Source organism: Peromyscus maniculatus, chromosome 10 (genome assembly GCF_049852395.1).
Source record: "Peromyscus maniculatus bairdii isolate BWxNUB_F1_BW_parent chromosome 10, HU_Pman_BW_mat_3.1, whole genome shotgun sequence".
NCBI classification, from domain to species: Eukaryota; Metazoa; Chordata; class Mammalia; order Rodentia; family Cricetidae; genus Peromyscus; species Peromyscus maniculatus.
This window is the reverse complement of record NC_134861.1, coordinates 12,781,618-12,800,022: the sequence shown is the minus strand read 5'-3', so window position 1 is coordinate 12,800,022 and position 18,405 is coordinate 12,781,618. Positions and strand designations below refer to the sequence as shown.

At 41.1% G+C, this 18,405-nt stretch overlaps 1 protein-coding gene across 2 annotated transcripts in view; it reads right to left on the bottom strand.

The window, feature by feature from the left end:
* Abca13 (ATP binding cassette subfamily A member 13) overlaps positions 1-18,405 on the bottom strand; it is a 432,541-nt gene that overhangs the window by 105,388 nt on the left and 308,748 nt on the right. For both annotated transcript variants that reach the window (XM_076545963.1, XM_076545964.1), the window contains 3 exons: positions 6,620-6,674; positions 5,041-5,218; positions 2,330-2,445 (listed from right to left, as the gene is read on the bottom strand). In XM_076545963.1, the coding sequence (XP_076402078.1) occupies positions 2,330-2,445; positions 5,041-5,218; positions 6,620-6,674 (349 nt within the window). The remainder of the gene's footprint in view (positions 1-2,329; positions 2,446-5,040; positions 5,219-6,619; positions 6,675-18,405) is intronic.

The following is an 18,405-nucleotide window of genomic DNA, read 5'->3' as shown; positions in this document are numbered from 1 at the left end:
AAGGAAAATTTAAATTGACTTATAGAGCATAATTTACTTTATGTGAAACCTACTGTGGCTTTTAATACTCTCTATTCTTTTATTAAAATATGTCATCATTTTAATGATTGTATAATTCGCTGGAGGTTGGTCTACTGTTCACAGGTATTCTGGAATTTATGAGAACATACCGTGTCCTCCCCCTGACAACTGGTCCCTTCCTTCTGCTGTGTGAATTTCCCTGGGGAAGAAACGGGAGTCTGCGCTCTCATTTTCACAGTCCTTTAGCACTAAGTATGTACATTTTTTAATATAAGCTGTCTTTTACTTCGGGTATTTTTAGTGTTATTTTCTTGACTTGTTTTAATTTGTTGGGATTTTTGAAAGAAGGCCTTAATATGTGGCCTCATGCTGGTCTTTCTGCCTGTGTTCTGTGGTTCTGAGTGTCAGTATTAGAGGTGTGTGCTATTGTGACCAACAAAACTCATTCATGTCCTCTCTCTCTCTCTCTCTCTCTCTCTCTCTCTCTCTCTCTCTCTCTCCCCACAACTTGCTATCAGATGTGAGCTCTCAGCTAATGCTCCAGCACTATGCCTGACTGCCTGTTGCCACACTCCCTGCTGTGATGATAATGGACTAACCCTCTAAAACTGTAAGACTGTAAGCAAGTCCCCAATTAAATGCCTTATTTATTTTTTTAATTTACTTTTGTTTTGTTGTTGTTTTTGAGACAGGGTCTCTCTCTACATAACCCTGGCTGTCCTGAAACTCATTATGTAGAGGAGGTTGGCCTCAAACTCACAGAGATCCCCCTGTCTCTGCCTCCCAAGTGCTGGGATCAAAGGCATGTGCTACCATGCCTGACCTAGCATTATTTATAAATTGCCTTGGTCCTGGTGTCTCCTCACAGCACTAAAACAGGAACTAAGACAAGGAAGTATGTCATCCTTGATAGACCATGACTACGCATCCAGAGACCTATGCTTCTCTAGAAATCCCAAAAGATGTTTAGTTATGAACATAGAATTTTCTAGCTTGATGTAATCAATTTAAACATTTTCTAAAAACATATTTGATAAGATTAAGTTTTGAACCATATAACTTCATCCAAATTTTGTCATCATTTTTGAAGTCTGGCCCTCTAAAATTCAAATGTAATTTTTAGCACGATCTATTTTACACATGCTACAATGAAATGCAGCAACACTTAGCCAGTCAATGAGATGAATGATCTGAAATAAGATAATAGGAACAGGGTACACATATACACAACCCTTTATACATGAGCTCATAACTTTCAAATTGAGTGTAACACCATGTTCCACAAGCATCTTTTTAGTGAGCATACAATTTCTCTAAAGAAAAAGGTAATTCTAAGAATAATAGTAATGGCTAAAATTAACTTAATGACTCTATCAATTGTCCCTGACATCTACAGAGATTATCTCATTTAACTTTTAGCAACAAAATTGGCATTTTACAGGGAGGAACTTAAGGGTTAGAGTGGACTTAATTTCAGAAAGGCCACAGGATAAGTGACATCATGAATATTCCTGAAATATTCCTCATATCTTTACATATTTCCCCACTTGTCCATCCATCAACTCATATCAATCTATCTATTCCTCGGATGATGCACACATACTTGTTTAGGCAAAACTCTGTCCCCTACTTTAGATACTTTGAATAATTCAGGATCACTGGATTGACAACAAAATATGCAAAATTCACTTTAGTTACAGCCTTTGGCATAAATCTGAGCATGTTATTTTAAAAAAATTAGGACATTGATTAATTTTCTCCACCCAACGAGTACCATTTGGGGAGCAGTCACATGTATCTAGTGTGCATAAATGAGAATTTCTGCAGTGACTTTTCTACTTTTACTATTTTTCCTCTGAGGAAAAAGTGATAGAAGTCACACAAAATACTTCTAAGCTACTAATATTATAGGAGAGGGGAAAAAAAAATATGCCAGACAGCTTTACACGAGAATCTCCACAAACGCAATTCCCGAGCTAACTGGATTATGTATTTGAGCCCACGATTAATGTCAAAGTGAGAGTAACAGAGAATCCATTTCCCACTGCACAAGTTTGTCAAACAGCTTGAGGGCCTTTCTGAGACAGGACCAATGCCATCTTCATTACGACCATGTCAACCTTTCCCTCCTTCCAGGGCGTTCATCATCCTGCCCAAGCTTGTTTGCTCGGCAGCCCTGGTAGAAGCAGCATAATTGCTTCAGCAGACAGAAAATCATGAAGCAGACAGCAGGTTCAAAGCCATCCTGAGGGGTTTTCTTTCCCGGAAAACAAACGATAATTCTGCAGCCGTGTTTCTCATCACATACCCGAAAAGTGCCAGCAGGAGGGCTGTGGCCACCAAGTTCTCCCGGAAAGTGAAAGCTGTTAACTGGAAGGCGACTATAATGGCGACACACAGGCAGACGGAAACCAAGTAAAAGAGCTGCAAAGACAAAGGGGACACGCTGCAGTGGATGGGGACATTAACCATTCTCGCTTTACCCTGGAGTTTCCATTCAAATTCTACTGCCACCTAGCTCCTGCTTTGCATAGTCGAGTATTTTTAGAGTTCATCATGCTGAGTCACTGTTATGGGCTTGGCTGTGTTCCTCTAAAATTGATGTGCCGAACAACACCCAGAGCTTCAGAATGTGACTGCATTTGAAGTCAGGGTCTATGGTACTCCAGGGGAAGACACAACAACCTACCAGAGTCACCTATGCCTGCCTCCCTTCAGAAGGGTCAAGGAACCCAGACACTGTCCCAGAAACAAGGCCACACACACACACACACACACGCACACGCACACGCACGCACGCACATGTGAGAGAAGAGAGAGAGAGAGAGAGAGAGAGAGAGAGAGAGAGAGAGAGAGAGAGAGAGAGAGAGAGAGAGAGAGAGAGATTGATTCCGTGTTCTGCTTTCCTTGCAGCCTTTCCTTCAAGGGCACTGCACAGGCAACAGAATCCCGGGGCCTTCCTCAGGCACTCCTAAACCTAGCTATTTCTTCTCTGGGGTGCCTGGCTTCCTCAGAACCACCCATGCAGCTGAGTCCTTTTTCTCTTCGGATCTTTGTTGAAAGTTAATTTATTACTCTAACTCCCTGGGTTAAAGTTGCCGTTACCCCACTACCCTCTTTCATTCTTGCCAAAGATTTAGTCATGAATCAGTTACATCTGGTATAATTGCTGCCTTCCTCTTCCAATAAGTCTGTGAGCTCTGTTGGGGAGAGACCTACTCTAACTTACTCATAGATTTAGTTCCAACATTGCGTCCATTGAGAGAGAGAAACCAAAACAGACAGGCTGGTTGGCTTGCAGACAACAGGGATCTGTTGCTCACAGCTCTGGAAGCTGAGAAATCTAAGACCTGTACAGTAACATATTTAGCATAGGAGGAGCAATTTAGAAGTGGTCCATTTTTATTCTCTTGCCACATGGCAGAAAGGGCTAAAAAGATCTCTGATATCCCTTTTATAAAGATACTCATGCACTCATGAAGGCTACATCCTCTTGATTTAATAATTTCCCAAAGATTTCACTTCCTAATACTATCACCCTGGGGAATTGGTTTGAACAATGAATGCTGGGGGGTGTGAAGGGGATACTAAAGTTCAGTCCTCAGCAATCTTACACACACCCTGACCCCCAACAGATCCTCAACAATATTCATTGATTGAGTCATTGAGTCATTGAACTGAATAAATATAAAATGATTGAGTAAAAGTAGAAGCAGAGTCAGCCAACAATCAACTAGTTCTTCCTGCCCTTAAACCCCAAGTCTACATATCACAGAGTGAAGAACCCAGTCTGTGTTGGGGAATACAGAGATAATGAGGAAGCACAGAGAGGAGGGGAAATCCTGAGGTCTTTAAGGTTTGGTTTCCGTGCGGTGTCATGGGTGTGTGGTTCTTTGTGCTCCTACTCATTGTTTGCACGTCCTTCACTTTCTCTGGGACCACCCGCTGGCAAATGTCAGGGTGTACAGAGGCTTGAGACTGTGGTACTAGAGACAGAATTGAGTGGGAGGTACTGAAGTGTGGTTCTATCCAAATAGAAACAGCACTCCAGAGGGGCCACTGCATCCCGATGAAGAGGTATGGCTTAAATAAAGATAAAGCCTTTGGGGACCAGCACTTTTGACTTGTAATTTATGAATCATCTTCAGTGCCGGCTGAAGGCAGAGTTGCAACAGACTCCTGAAATGCTAAGGTATTTCAGGTGTGACTCAGATAAACTCTATGTTTTAAAACATCTAGATTACAGGATCAGAAGCAAACAAATCAGTTGAACTCTAAGCTCATTCAAAGGGGTAAACATCGCTTAAGAGCAACTTGCTAACACATCAGTTCTGTGTAAAGCATAACACAGATGGTCAGAAGCTGACGAGTGGGAGGCTCTCAGTGAGTTTCAGGCCTGTCCTGCTTTCTGCTCACATAGGATTTTCCACATCATAGAATGAATCATATCTATGAAGGCATGAAGGCACATATATTTCAGCTGTACAAAAATGAAAACTCTATGCCACAGTGATGGCATGAGTGGTGGTTGTTCAAGAGCACTATTTCAGAGTCCATGCCTTGAAAATACCTGGCCTAAACTCTAGGCAGCACCTCAACAGGGACTTGCTAAATCACTGAAAGAGCAGAAGACAGTCAAGGGATTTCCACCCTACAGGAAATGCTGATACCTGCTGCCACACCTGGGAGGTACTCACACTACAAGCAAAGGTTAGAGATACAGATGAGAGATCATTTCTAATATTATTTTTATCATTCACCTTCTGGATCTTTGAAAGAGAATAGTGAAAGCTGTTATTTACTCATTCCCTCCCTAAGAAAGAAACTGTATTTCTGGGAGGATCCTTTATTTCAGAGATCTCCAGCCCCTGATTCTTTAGTCTTCCCTTCATGAAGCAATCCTGAATGCCTGATGATGCTCTCAGCCAACAGAATGGGAGCTTCAGTTGTGAACCGCCCCAGGTGACTTGGGTCCTTCCACTTCCACATTCATATAAGGACCATATTCCCAAGTCCTACCATGTCATATGAGAAGTTAATTAGCCAATATGTCCTGTAGCCAAGGCCACTTATATGTTGCAACCTTTTAGCTCCAGTCACCCTGTCCCTCACGACAGAGCTACCAATCGATGCCGACAAGATGGAGAATCCCAGGACAATGCAGAGGGCGACACCACACTGGCGGATGCTCTCCAGGCTGTGGACAAAGGATAATACAATGGCTCATCAGATGTCACAGAAGAAGCCAAACTTTCCTACTGTGGTTAACACTTAGGGAGAAGGAGAGCCAGGAACATTGCCAAAAGTGTATGGATTCTCTCCCTCATTCAGTCCCCTCGAGTGCTTTTGAAGATGTGGGTTATTGTTCAGAACTAACAGAATGCAGAACAGAGAATGGAATAGAGAAACATGAAGCTGAGGAGCATTTCAGCATCTTCCTATCTCAGTCTACTCTGGAGCATTTCAGCATCTTTCTATCTCAGTCTACTCTTGATCATGGAGTCTGACTCTCCGCTAAATGATAAACACACCCAGAGCAGCATCCCGCTGTTGTGGCCCTTTCCTACATTACAACTTACTTGCTGTGCAGCAGAACCCAAAGGAAGGGGCAATTGTAGGGCTACTCTCTTCACTGGCTCATGTCAAAACTCAGGTGCTGGGAATAGCAAATGCTTTCTAAATGACCACATAGCACCATGATTGCATCATGCACACTCTCAGGCAGGTGTGTAGCTGGAGCTCTGAGAAAACCTTTTGTCAAGTCAAGCACTGCCATTGTCCATTCTGTCTGTCTTGGGGAACAGGGGGGCACAAGCAGCCTTTTAGATACCTGACACAATGAACAGTCTGAGCACACACCATCCACTTGGCTATGCCTTCTTTCTATCACACATTGTTTTATAACAGTCATCAGCTAACCTGTCCCAGCACTGTGGTCAGCTCTCAAGAGATTGCTGGAGGTGGAACTCTGAAAACAGTTCAGGTAAGAAGGCAATCTGCAACCCACCTTTACTGCTTCATTGCTTATTTAAGGACAGAGTCCTCATCAAGATATGTGTTCTCCATTTGGCAGGCCAGAAGTAGCAATAGTACTTTTATCATCAGTTTTTAACTAAATGACTGTTAGCTATATGGAAAAGAATGGAGATGAGGAGAGAATGAGGGCAGAAACAATGGACTTAGTAGCAAGGCATTGACACCTGACACTTAATTCTGTATCCAAACACACCTGCAACAGCACCACCCACCTCCACCTGCACTTCTTGTGGACTGTGAATTTTTTAAATCATGTATGAGAAATATTTGGGGAGGCATTGCATGTTTGCCATGTGAATGGCAGGTTTAGGTTATTAACCTGAATAGTCTTTCTGGAATATGTGCTGTCCATAGGCTATAGGAACTCTTCATTAGGCATATTTTTAATAAAAAATATAGCTGAACAATATTCTCACTCATTTTCTACCCAGCCATTACACTTCCCCTTTTAAAGCTATCTGTGCCAGAATCTCTCCTGGAAAATGATGAAAAGAGATCAATATCACTTTTCAGAAACTCGGAGGTTTTTCTATGCCCTTCCCCTAGCATTCTGTCAACTCACATCTTGTCTTCATTCAGCAGGGCCCCTCCGTACGGGTGGCTGTAGAGTGTTATGCCTGTGAACAACAAATTGAGATGTGAGCATCATGCCCTGTCCCGTGGGGAGTCATCTCCAAGCCACTCATGAGCTGTCTCCCAGTTGCTCTGCCCACCCCCGATCCATTATCACTAACAAAGGGTAAATGTGTTCTTGACATTAAACCGGTGTATGCTGGGCTCCTTGTTCTTCCAGCTTTTGTCAAGCATAACCATCACGTACGTATTCACATCTGTCACATCACAGACACCATGCTCCTTTGTCATGTGTTCTAAGTATTCCAGGACCCTAAGTGATGTGTCATCACACTTTATGATCAGGAAGGAGACTCAGGCTAAACAACTCTGTACAGAGAGAGCACTAGAGAGAAAACAGGCCAAGTCCAGACAGACAGAAACCGAGACCATTTTCTCGAACTAATTTTGTTCTGGGGGCTGGTGGACTTTGCTTCTTCACTTACTTTGTTAGGCTCATGTAAGAGTGTATTGCCAGGGTCCAACATGAAGAAATCACCACCATGTTATCAAACGGTAAGAACTTATCTTATAAAACTCTTCAGAATGTCAATACAGTATGACATTCTTTCCATAATAAACCCCAATTGATGCTGTATCAAAGAACCCAGTACTTTAGCAAACAATTTGTGCTTCATCCTAAAGGCACTGGGAACTGTGAGTCATTAGATTTTCTTCTTCACACTGGTCATTCTGAATATGCAGAGCCAAATGCGGGGCTAGTTGGAGCCCAACACGGTAAGCCTGAAGCCCTCTGCTTCCTTTTATGTTGCTACTGTTGTTTTCTTCTCCTTTGGACTCATTCGTTTTACATTTATCTTGTCACCTGTCTCTGTATTATTGATGAGAGCTCACTGAAATCCCACCAAACCATCATAGGTATACATCAATATGAATGAATCGATGAGTACAGTAGTGGGCCAGAACCCAAGGAACACAACCCAGAGGGTTCACCCTCGAGTACCTCCACAGCTCTCTGCTGCCTGCACCCCTCCCATTTGCTCCAGCCTGTTAGTTTACTCCACGGTGGGATCAGCCATACAACAAGGCAAGCTCTTGTCCATAATGGAAAGAACAATAGGGGTTATTTGTTCAGAAATTCCCCAGCACAATGCCACCAAACAATGTCTGTGATTCTGAGCTAGTGTCCAGATACTCTTTCCTAGCACCCACTGTGTGGGTCTGATGCCTGCTGTGTGGTTTTCCCAAACGTGGACTTACACAGCCTTCTTCAACTGAATTGCTAGAGTTGGCTAATTGACTGTCAGGACTGGTAACACCCACAAGGCTCTCTCCTGTTTGTCTTTCATGGTGTGATGCCCTACCTCCCTTCACCACGCTGCCAGCTTGAAGTGCTGGCTCACTGGCAGGCAGAATTTCACTATGGCCAGCCTCACACTGGCTAGCCTCATACTGACTAGCTCCACCAGGTAGCCACACAAAAATTACGTGACCTCAGACCTTGTTTATGAAGAATGAGATCCTGCCAAGAATGGCAAGTATTCCCAGGGTGCTGCAGACAGTGAAAATATATTTCACTGTTAATGTAATTCTGTTTTCTGTCTGTTGGTGAGAACATTATAAACTAGGGGAAACCCAGGAAAGTGTCATAATCTGAGTAAAGTTCAATTATAAAACTGAAGTAACATTGAAGAATACTGAAATGTCTAAGCCAAACACAACAACTCCTGCCACACACACACACACACACACACACACACACACACACACACACACACACACACACCCCTTTGGGGCAAGAGGACATATGCAAATGTCTTTGGGTGGATAAAATATCATCACATGTGAGGGGAAACAGACTTGGTCTATAATGACTTAGAAAGAGAAGTTGGTTCAAGGATACAATTTCCAAGCATGAAACATGACTAGAGGTTGAGAACATGGGTCCTAGTCCAATCTTTGGAGAAAAGACAAGGTTTGACAATGAATTCGGTTACACAAATGGTGATTTTATTCAATCAACTAAACTTCAGTAAAAACTCTAGACACTGAAGCGTATCCACTCTTCTGGTTACTGAACAGCTGGATAGCTTGCAAGCGATTGGAGGTAACCTGCCTGATTCCATGGGCATCTTCCCTAACCTCACGCACAGAATCTCTATTGGCTGGTTCTGGTAAACAATCCAATCTAGTAAGGTCATGACAACCCTTAAAACTACTAGCCAGACTGCCACAGTGCAGAGGCCCCCAGGGTACTTGAAATGCTGCTGGCACCTGGAGTAAGTGTGACCTTGTTGAGGAACACACCCTGTGGGCTTATTGGGTATAACTGAAAACAATCATTGGTGGCATGACTTATTTCAACATCTAACCCTATCTCCTTCTTTCCTGGATCAAACTCAAAGTCCTAGTGTTTAATCCTGTTTTATTACATTTTGGCCTCCAGGATCAACTTTTCCTACCAGAAATTCTAGACATTGGTTTGTGGAACCTGTGTTAATTCCAGGTATCCAGTGGCAGAGCAGGACACCAGCACACCCAGTATATTGACTGGTTTTTATTGTCAACTTGACACGAGGTAGAATTACCTGGGAACAGCAAACCTCAGTTGAGGAATTACTTAGATCAGATTGTCCTGATTAGTAATTGATGTAGGGAGGCCTAGTCCACTGTTTGTGGTACATCCCCAGTGAGGTAGATCTGGATTGACCAAGATAGTTAGCCTAGTATGAGCCCGTAAGACAGTCAGAAAGCCAGAAAGCAGCATTCTTCCACAGTTTCTGCTTAAAGTTCCTGCTCAAGATTCCTTCAGCGATGGGTTCTTATCTACAGGTACAAATCAAATAAACTCTTTCCTCTCTCCTCAAGTTGTTTTGTTTATAGTGTTTATCACAGCAACTAGAACTTCCAAATAAATGGATGTTTCTCCTTATATAAGTTCAGTCAGAAGTGTTCCGGGGGCTCTCTGCAACCCATCTCCTCGTGTTGCTTGGGTCTCAACCCTCATATAGTTGAATATGTTCTGCACACACCCAGTCCCCTGCAACCTGCCAGTTTATGACCGGCTAAATCCTCTCCTCATTTTTCATTGCCATGTGTTCAAATTTCCCATTTCTGTCGCTTCCACTCTGCCCCCACCCCACACACACACAGGAGTGACAGTGCTCATTCATATGAGCATCTTGTCTTGGTGGCCTCAAACTCACATCATCTCTAAGCCTGCCTCTCCCCAAGCTCAGTATGCATGCCAGCCCCAACAGGCTAGAGAATACTTTTCTAAAAGAAGAAAGAAAAAAAGAAAGAGAGAGAGGGGGGGAGGGAAGGAGGGAGGGAGGGAGGGAGGGAGGGAGGGAGGGAGGGAGGGAGAGGAAGGGAGAGAGAGGGAGAGAGAGAGAGAGAGAGAGAGAGAGAGAGAGAGAGAGAGAGAGAGAGAGAGAGAGAGAACAGGCAAACAAGCATGCATGAACGGGCAGAGGGGTGAGGGAGAAAAACAGAATACTCATATTCTTCACCTCCACACAGGTTCACTTTATGATAAAGTATAGAATTCTCTTACTGGTTCCATTTGGAAAATGGGATTAGTATCATTTTCCTTGACCCTGATGCATTTTATCTTTGCTTTCAACTTCCTGGTCCAGGCCTCATTGACGTCTCATTCCATCTCACTCCTATTCAGAAATTAATTTCATTTTTGAAATCATTATTACATTGTCATGCTTTAGTCAAGCAAAACTGATGAATAAAAAATGTATAAAGACTGCTCCTGTCTTACAGTGGTTTTCCTTATGAATTTTCAACTCCACAGTACTGTAGAAGTCAAATATACTTAGTAGAAATCGTGCTTCAAAATTTAGCTTTAATCTTTTCCTAGCTACGGACATTTGGTACCATTCTCTGGTCATGCTGGGCAGCTGGCACATTGAGCAGTGGGTCCTAGCCACCCACATGATCCATCCTCTATAACTCTGAATCACAAATTTGTGATCTTTCATCTGTTTTTTTGTTTTATATAAATTTTCAGTTATAACATTTTTAACTTAGTGTGAGTTTAACAACTCCATAATTAAGTCAAGCTGAATCTATGTTCCAAGTTTACAGTGTCATTTTTAACATACAAAATGATTAGATTACTATTCAGGCTAATTAACCTATCATTTCTTAAACACTGCTGATGAGAATAAAAATTAGTGCAACCATTATGGAAGGTTGTACTTTATACACTATAGAGGATGTACTTCAAAAATTAGAAGTAGAAATACTGTAAGATGTAGCACGCCCAATAAAAGAGCTGATAAAGTCATACCAAAAGAATAAAATCATTACATTGATAAGATCTCTGCACACCATGTTCACTGCAGGATCAGTGGTCAAGATAAATCTGCAACCCATGTGTCCATGGTCAGATGAATAGATGCAGAAAATGTGTTGTTTGTGGATATACATACAGGCATTTACATACATACATATATATACATACATACATACATATATATATATATATATATATATATATATAAAGATTCAACCCTTTTTTGTTTTTGTTTTTTGTTTGTTTGTTTTGGTTTTTCAAGACAGGGTTTCTTTGTGTAGCCCTGATTGTCCTGGAGCTTTCATGGTAGACAAGACTGGCCTTGAACTCACAGAGATCCACCTGCCTCTGCGTCCCAAGTATTGGAATTAAAGACATGAGCCACCATCACCAGGCCAACACTTTTGTAAAGTAACAGAAATCCTACTTTTTGTAAAAACACTCCTGAAATGAATGCATAAATAAAATAAGCCAGAAGCAGAAAAATAAGTACCACATGATCATGCTCAGATGTGGAGTTTTTAAAAGTGAAACACATGAAAGCTGAGTGTGGCAAGGACAGTGTGGGGGAGATGTTCCTGAAAGGTACAAGAAGAATTTGTTTTAGGGACAGACATGCAAGCATGGTGACCAGAGATTAAAAAAAAATGACATATTGATTATCTTTGATGGTATAGATCTTAAGCATTCTTATCAGACATCCACACGAAGAAATGAATTAAATGGACAGGACAGCACAAATGAGTAGGAGGGAAAAAATAACAGTCCTCAGATCCTGAATCCTTACATATTTGTGCACAGAGATAAGCAGCTGGTACCCAAACGTATACCCATCACCACTCCTTATCCATGTGTTACATACCTACAGCTTCAACTAAGCATGGATTAGGAAAGGCCAAGAAAAAAAAAAACCCTGCATCTGTCTTGAACAGGCATAGACATTTCCCTTTTCATCAGTCCCTAGACAGTGTTGCACGAAAACTATTTGATAGCATTTTTATTTTATTATGTATTTTCAGTCACCTGGAGAGTATGTAAATTGTGTGACAGAATAATTCTAAGTTACAGGCCTATATCGCACCAATGCCATTTGAAATTAAAGATTTGAGCATCTGTGGATTCAAGCATCTATCAAGGTTTCTGAAACTAATCCTGGCAGATAACATAAGCTCTGGTCCTGCGCTCTGTGCTTTGAGTATGTGTGTAAATATATTTTTGAGAGAAGCTCTATCACACCATCATTATGGCCATTTGAGAAGGGACACCTGAAACATGGGTATCTCAGATGCCTTCTAGAGTCCAACAATGAGCGGTCACATGCTGGACTTCCAGCCAAGAACTTCAAATACCACAACCCACTTTCTCACCAGCACACACTCCTGATCTCCAAAAGACAGTATTCATCCAGCAGGAAGGAGACAATCCAGAGGCCAAGAGATTCTGCTCCATACATTCTGCAGAAAAGCTGTAAATGTTCCCATAGATGGTACAGTAATGAAAATTTAAACTACTGGTGATGGATTCATGTTTGACCAACTTTATAAATATCTATGCTTACCCTAAACCATCAGAGTTTAAAAATGGTTCTCTAATCATGGTATTCTGTTCCCTCATTTCTAAGTTATGAATGTATTGTCCTTCGTTGTGGCATATTTCCTGGATTGGTGTCATTTTTAGAGTTCTAATCTAGAAGGTGAGGGCAATCTGTTCTCCCATCTCACTCATGAAATGATTGACTGCCCCAGTGTGCCTGGCTGTATTCTGGATATTTGCATAATGCATCTTCTCGTTTGGCACTCTGCTGATGAAACTCCATGTTAGGAGACCAATGTAAGACAAGCATTTCTTTGTAAGGCAGTTTCTGGAATGATGGATTCTTAGAGGAAATAGGAATGTCAAGAAATGGTATAGCCCTAACATACCAGGTATTTCAGGATTGTCAGAAGGGTTCTGTTTTCCTGAGTACAAAACCTGCTTCTGATTATCAGCAGAGCGCAGGTCTATGATATCTCAACCAAACTCCCACCAAGGTACAATAGCACTGAAAACTGAGCATGTATACGACCAGCATGATCAACAATAGAGTTCCTAACATGTATAGGCCATCAAACATAGACCATCAAACCTTCACAAGGCAACAGAAGAGCAGCTGATATATATGAACTGAACTCAAGAAGAGCTCCCAACCTTCCAGCCCCAGCAGGTGCCATATGCCTTTCCCTTCCTCATTTTCATGGGGACATAAACCTCCCTAAGTGCTGCCTCCTCCTAGACCTTAGAAGTGTAAGTCATTGGAGAGGCCACAGGTCCCTGCTGGGACTGGGACTCTCCCTTCCTTCCAAGGAATCTCACTGGAATAACTTAGAGACACCACTATTCATTTGATAATGGCTTTAGAAGTCTATAGTTTATATATTTTACAGAGTAAATATTTCAGTGAAATAATATTAAAAAGTTCACATGCTCCATATGACCCTGTGGGAGATCTTAATACTCCAGGAAAGTAGGGCCTATATTGTGCTCAGGGCAACAAGAGCCAGATACGGGGCTGGAGAGATGGCTCAGAGGTTAAGAGCACTGACTGCTCTTCCAGAGGACCTGAGTTCAATTCCCAGCAACCACATGGTGGCTCACAACCATCTGTAGTGAGTGTCTTTACCAGGAACACATGAAGACCTATGAGGAGACATTTGTCTCACCTGGTCTAATTACTACACAACATATAAATGATCTGTACTGAAGCATCACATGGCACCCCACAAAAAAGCATAATATATTTTCAAGTGTCCATTTTTTTAAAGTAATTAAACTTCAGCTTAATAAACAAAGGCAGGCTATCATTTCTTTCTGTCTCACTTTATAGCCATCCCTAGGCATTCACCATAGAACAAAGAAATTCTCTTTAAAAACCAAGACACAGAAAAAGACATTTGGTTTTAAGTTTTAGAACAGAAACCCCTGGCACTGCTGTCAGAATGGTAGCTAAGCCTGGTGCTGGCTACCAGCTTTTACTAGACCACATCCAGCAATAACACATTCTGCCCGTGTTCTAACTTAGATGTGGAAATCAGAGCACTAGGCACTAATTGTGATTCATCAAGGACCAGGCAAAGATTTGATCCTGCTCAGTCTCAGTCTACATAATTCATTCAGAGGTGTTGCTATACCAGCTAGCAGAAGCGGGGTGATTGGACAGATGAGTAGGCCATCCCTGAGGACATCACCTCTCACTGCAGAGAAGTCATTGTGATATTCTAGGACATCATCCAGAAGGTACCATAGAGCAGGATGGGGTTTCTGGCAGCAATGGGGACGGTGGATTAAAATGGACATAAATATATATGCTCAAAACTTCTGTGTTATCTGGCTCTACAAACATCAAGTGAGTTTTTCATTTTTATAGCAACTTGGCTCACCACTGCATTACCATTTTTCAGAATCCTATTTGTTTTTTGTTGCACTTCTACAAGGTTAAACATACTTTAAAATTAAACTAATATTACTTTAAATTGGATGTAAGAGGATTTTATGTGTATTTTGCAAAGGTTTGGAGTTATTTAAATAAACGACGTATGCATACATTTTCTCAAACATAAGAGAGAAATGAATAGGAAATGAATAGGGAAACACAGGGAGATGATGGCTGTCTTCCCAAGGCCTTTAAGCCTGGACCAACAGGGGACACATCCCAACTGCACAGCCCATCTCCCACACCTTCACACACCTTCCCACAAAGTGAAACTTTAGAAAGCAGACCCCAGGAGAGAGAGGGGAGGGTTTATGACCTGTCTCCAGTACAGGAACTACATCACAAGCAGCCATTCTCACAGTGGGGTCTGCTATGGAGAAAGGGCAGCCAAGGGCCTGCGGATTGCAAGGTGAATTCAGAGAGGGAATGGAGGCAGAAGGAAGCTCTCCTGACTGATCCTGAAATCAAGCAGAATCCATAGCAGACTGAGAGGTGCAACTCCAATTTTCTCAATCTCCATTTAATCCCTTTTCTGGGAGGCCAAAAACATCTTTTACAGCCTTTGATGTTCTAGTGTGGAAGCTACATTATCGCAAAGAACAATCCCTGTAATTGGGGTATTATTTTCTTTGTATCCTTTATTCAGTATTCTACTTAGGTTACAATGGTACTGTGAGAAAATCTTGGGCTGCTGAGGCTGGTAACAGGGCCAAGGGTCTTGAAGCAAAGGGCCATAGCTGAAGCTTCACAATGGAGAGGATAGGGCTCGCATCTCTTGCCAATATCACTTCAAAGGTTTTCAGAGGTGATGATCACATGTGCATTTTAAGGACACTTGAATCATTTTTCTTTGATTATTCTTATCATTTATATTCTGGTTTTTCCTTCTTAGAATTGGCCCACAGCAATGTATAAATGTGTAAAATTAGTTTTCTCATTTAGTATTCTCATTATGGTTGCATCTGTTATGGTTTCTAGACTGTATATTTGTCATTTATAAAAATGCACATCTGTGCTTTTGTACCATAGCCATTATGATGGAGAGATACTTAACACATTGTGATTCAAGTCATCATGTTAGGGTTCATTATTTTTATAAATGTATATCTTTGGAAGTATTAAAGCCCAGATGTCTGTAACATCAACATCAAAAGACTTTACTTAACCTCCATATGTGTGGAAAGTTTGTGTTCTTTTAAAACATTTCTCTTTAAACTGTGGGTCACAACCCATATGAGGTCATATAACTGAATGCAGGATAATAGAAAGTATGGCAACAATAAATAGATTTCTGAACATGCAAATAGGCAAAGTTTAATTATTTTAGAGTAAAACATAATAAATCTGAGACTTCCATGTTATATTATAAGGGTTCCACTACTTGTTTCTGTGATAAATATCCTGACAAAAATAATTTCAGAGAGAAAGTGTTTATTTTAGCTCACAGTTCAGTTTCAACCTATCATTGTAACAAATTTAAATCAGCTAGACACATACTATCTAAGGTTAAGACCAGAGAGCAATGAATTAATAAGCACAAGCTGGGACTCTGTTTACTTGAACATATGCAGTTCAGGGTCTCCTACCTAAGGAATAGTGCCACCCATGGTGGGGAGATCTTCCTAACTTAATTAACATAATAAAGATAATCCCCCACGGACATGCTCACAAGCCAACTTCATCTAGACAATCTTTGAGGTTCTCTTCATGAGTGGTTCTAGATCATGGCCAGGTGACAATTACAACTAACTCTCACAGGTTTTACATACAGCTTGCACCCTTTGTACTGTGCATGCCCCCACATAACACTCCAAAAAAGGCTGCCCCAAATGCCTTGGCTCATATTTGTAAATAATGAATTACAGTGCTTTTACTAGACATAGAAAATTTTATTTCTTATGGAAATATGAATATTTATTATGGAAAACAAAGGCTTTTAATCCTTTCTTACTATCATTCCTTATTGTGTAAGCATTAAACCAGTGTACATTCAGGTTGTACTATGTTAGAATGTTTGATTTGAAAATTGGTTGTTTGAGAGTTTCTGATGCTTATCATGAGAAAATGTGAAATGAATTTTGGCTTGGAATTAGGAAAGGATCTCTAACAATTTCTGAAATGACTGTCAACATTCTTCCGTCATTTGGTTCTTCGTGTCACTCTCAATGTTGACCATTATAAAATCAAAATATTGATCAACTATAGAATGTGTTGAAGACGTTGTCTGCCCTGCCATATCATATGTTTATCCAAGATTTAAATCTTTAGGTTAAAAGTGATAGCACATAGATCCCATTAGCATGTAAACTCCTTTCACGTCTAATAAATTGTAAATGTATAACAAAGAACTGTTTTAAAATAGGTTTTGTAATTTGTTATAAAATTCATTATAGCAGATGTTTGATTCTTACATCTACTTTGTGTATTTAAGTAACAAGGGTCATGTAAAAGTTTCTCAGGCAATAAAGGTTGAAGAAACCCTTCTTTGAGTCCTCAGGAGTGACCAGTAAAATAGAAGGGCAGCTAAAAGCATAACATGATCAGGACACTACTTAGAGTAAATACAGAAAGAAGTGCAGGTGCTTCTACCAAGTGGCATTTCGATGGCTTTCACCCTCTCTTCCCACTCTTAACGTCTCTGGGGAGGAAATGTTATAGATATTCTTCTCAATTTTAGAAGTGAGAAATTTAACACTAAGCATTGGAAGTAACCATGAAAAGTTCTTGAATTTAAAAGTAAGATACAAATATACCACATATACACACTCACCCACAAACATAAAGAAGCAAACAAAACGTAGGGTAAAAATTATATTAAATTCCAATCCAAAACCAATCAGGTGAAATTACTTTTCTCATTTTAGGAATTTCTCATGATACACCCATTATTACTGAATTCTGTTTTGTGTTGCATGTCTTCAGTTTCATGGGTCACTTTTGACATTACAACAAAATTTTTGCTACATGTAAATGTGTATAATCCATATACTGTGCTGGAATCAATGTTCATCCAAGTTTTCTTTCTTCTATAGTAGTGGTTCTCAACCTAACACCTTGGGGGTTAAATGACCTTTTCACAGGAGTCACCTGAGACCACTGGAAAACACAGATATTTACATTATGATTCATAACAGTAGCAAAATTACAGTTATGAAGTAGCAATGAAAATAATTTTATGGTTGGGGGTCACCACAACATGAGGAACTGTATTAAAGGGTCGCAGCATTAGGAAAGTTGAGAACCACTGTTCTGTGGATCCATTGTTTCTGTGATCTTTCTTTGGCTAACAGCTCAAATAGCTACCTATGCTAACAATACATCTACAATATAATTTTTGAGCTACTTTCTATAGGAGGATGTCCCCATGGCCTGTTTATATTATGGGTAACAGCACCTCTTGATACAGAATTTGACATGAATCTCCTCCCTCTCCCTCTCCCTCTCCCTCTCCCTCTCCCTCTCCCTCTCCCTCTCCCTCTCCCTCTCCCTCTCCCTCTCCCTCTCTCCATATTCCATAAGCAATATTCTACTGTGTACTCTCTTTTGAGATTGTAGACAAAAACTGAGGGCCCAACTCTAGGTCCTTTAAGATGGAGATGTCCTGTCCCTTCTGGGTCCTCCCTTTCATAACCCCAATCGCACAGACATAACACAACAAACACCCACACTGGGAAATCTCCAAGGTCCTAAGCAGGTCGTGGCCTCCAGGAGACCAGAAGACTTGAACACAAGGTAGTGAATCCCCTGAATGTACTCATCACTTCTGTGTACCTAGACAAGCCCCGACAGAAGCCTCCAAATGAGCTGTCAAGTGACAGGCATGACAGAGAACACAGGAGGAGTGGCCTGACTGAAGGAGACCTTTTCAAAGACACCAGCCATTCAGCCAACCACTAGCAAAAGGATCCTCATCTAAGAAAACTTATCCTACACACCTTACTTGACAAAGACAGGTATAATGGTGACCCCACCTGGCTTAGAGATGGGCTGAGTCTCT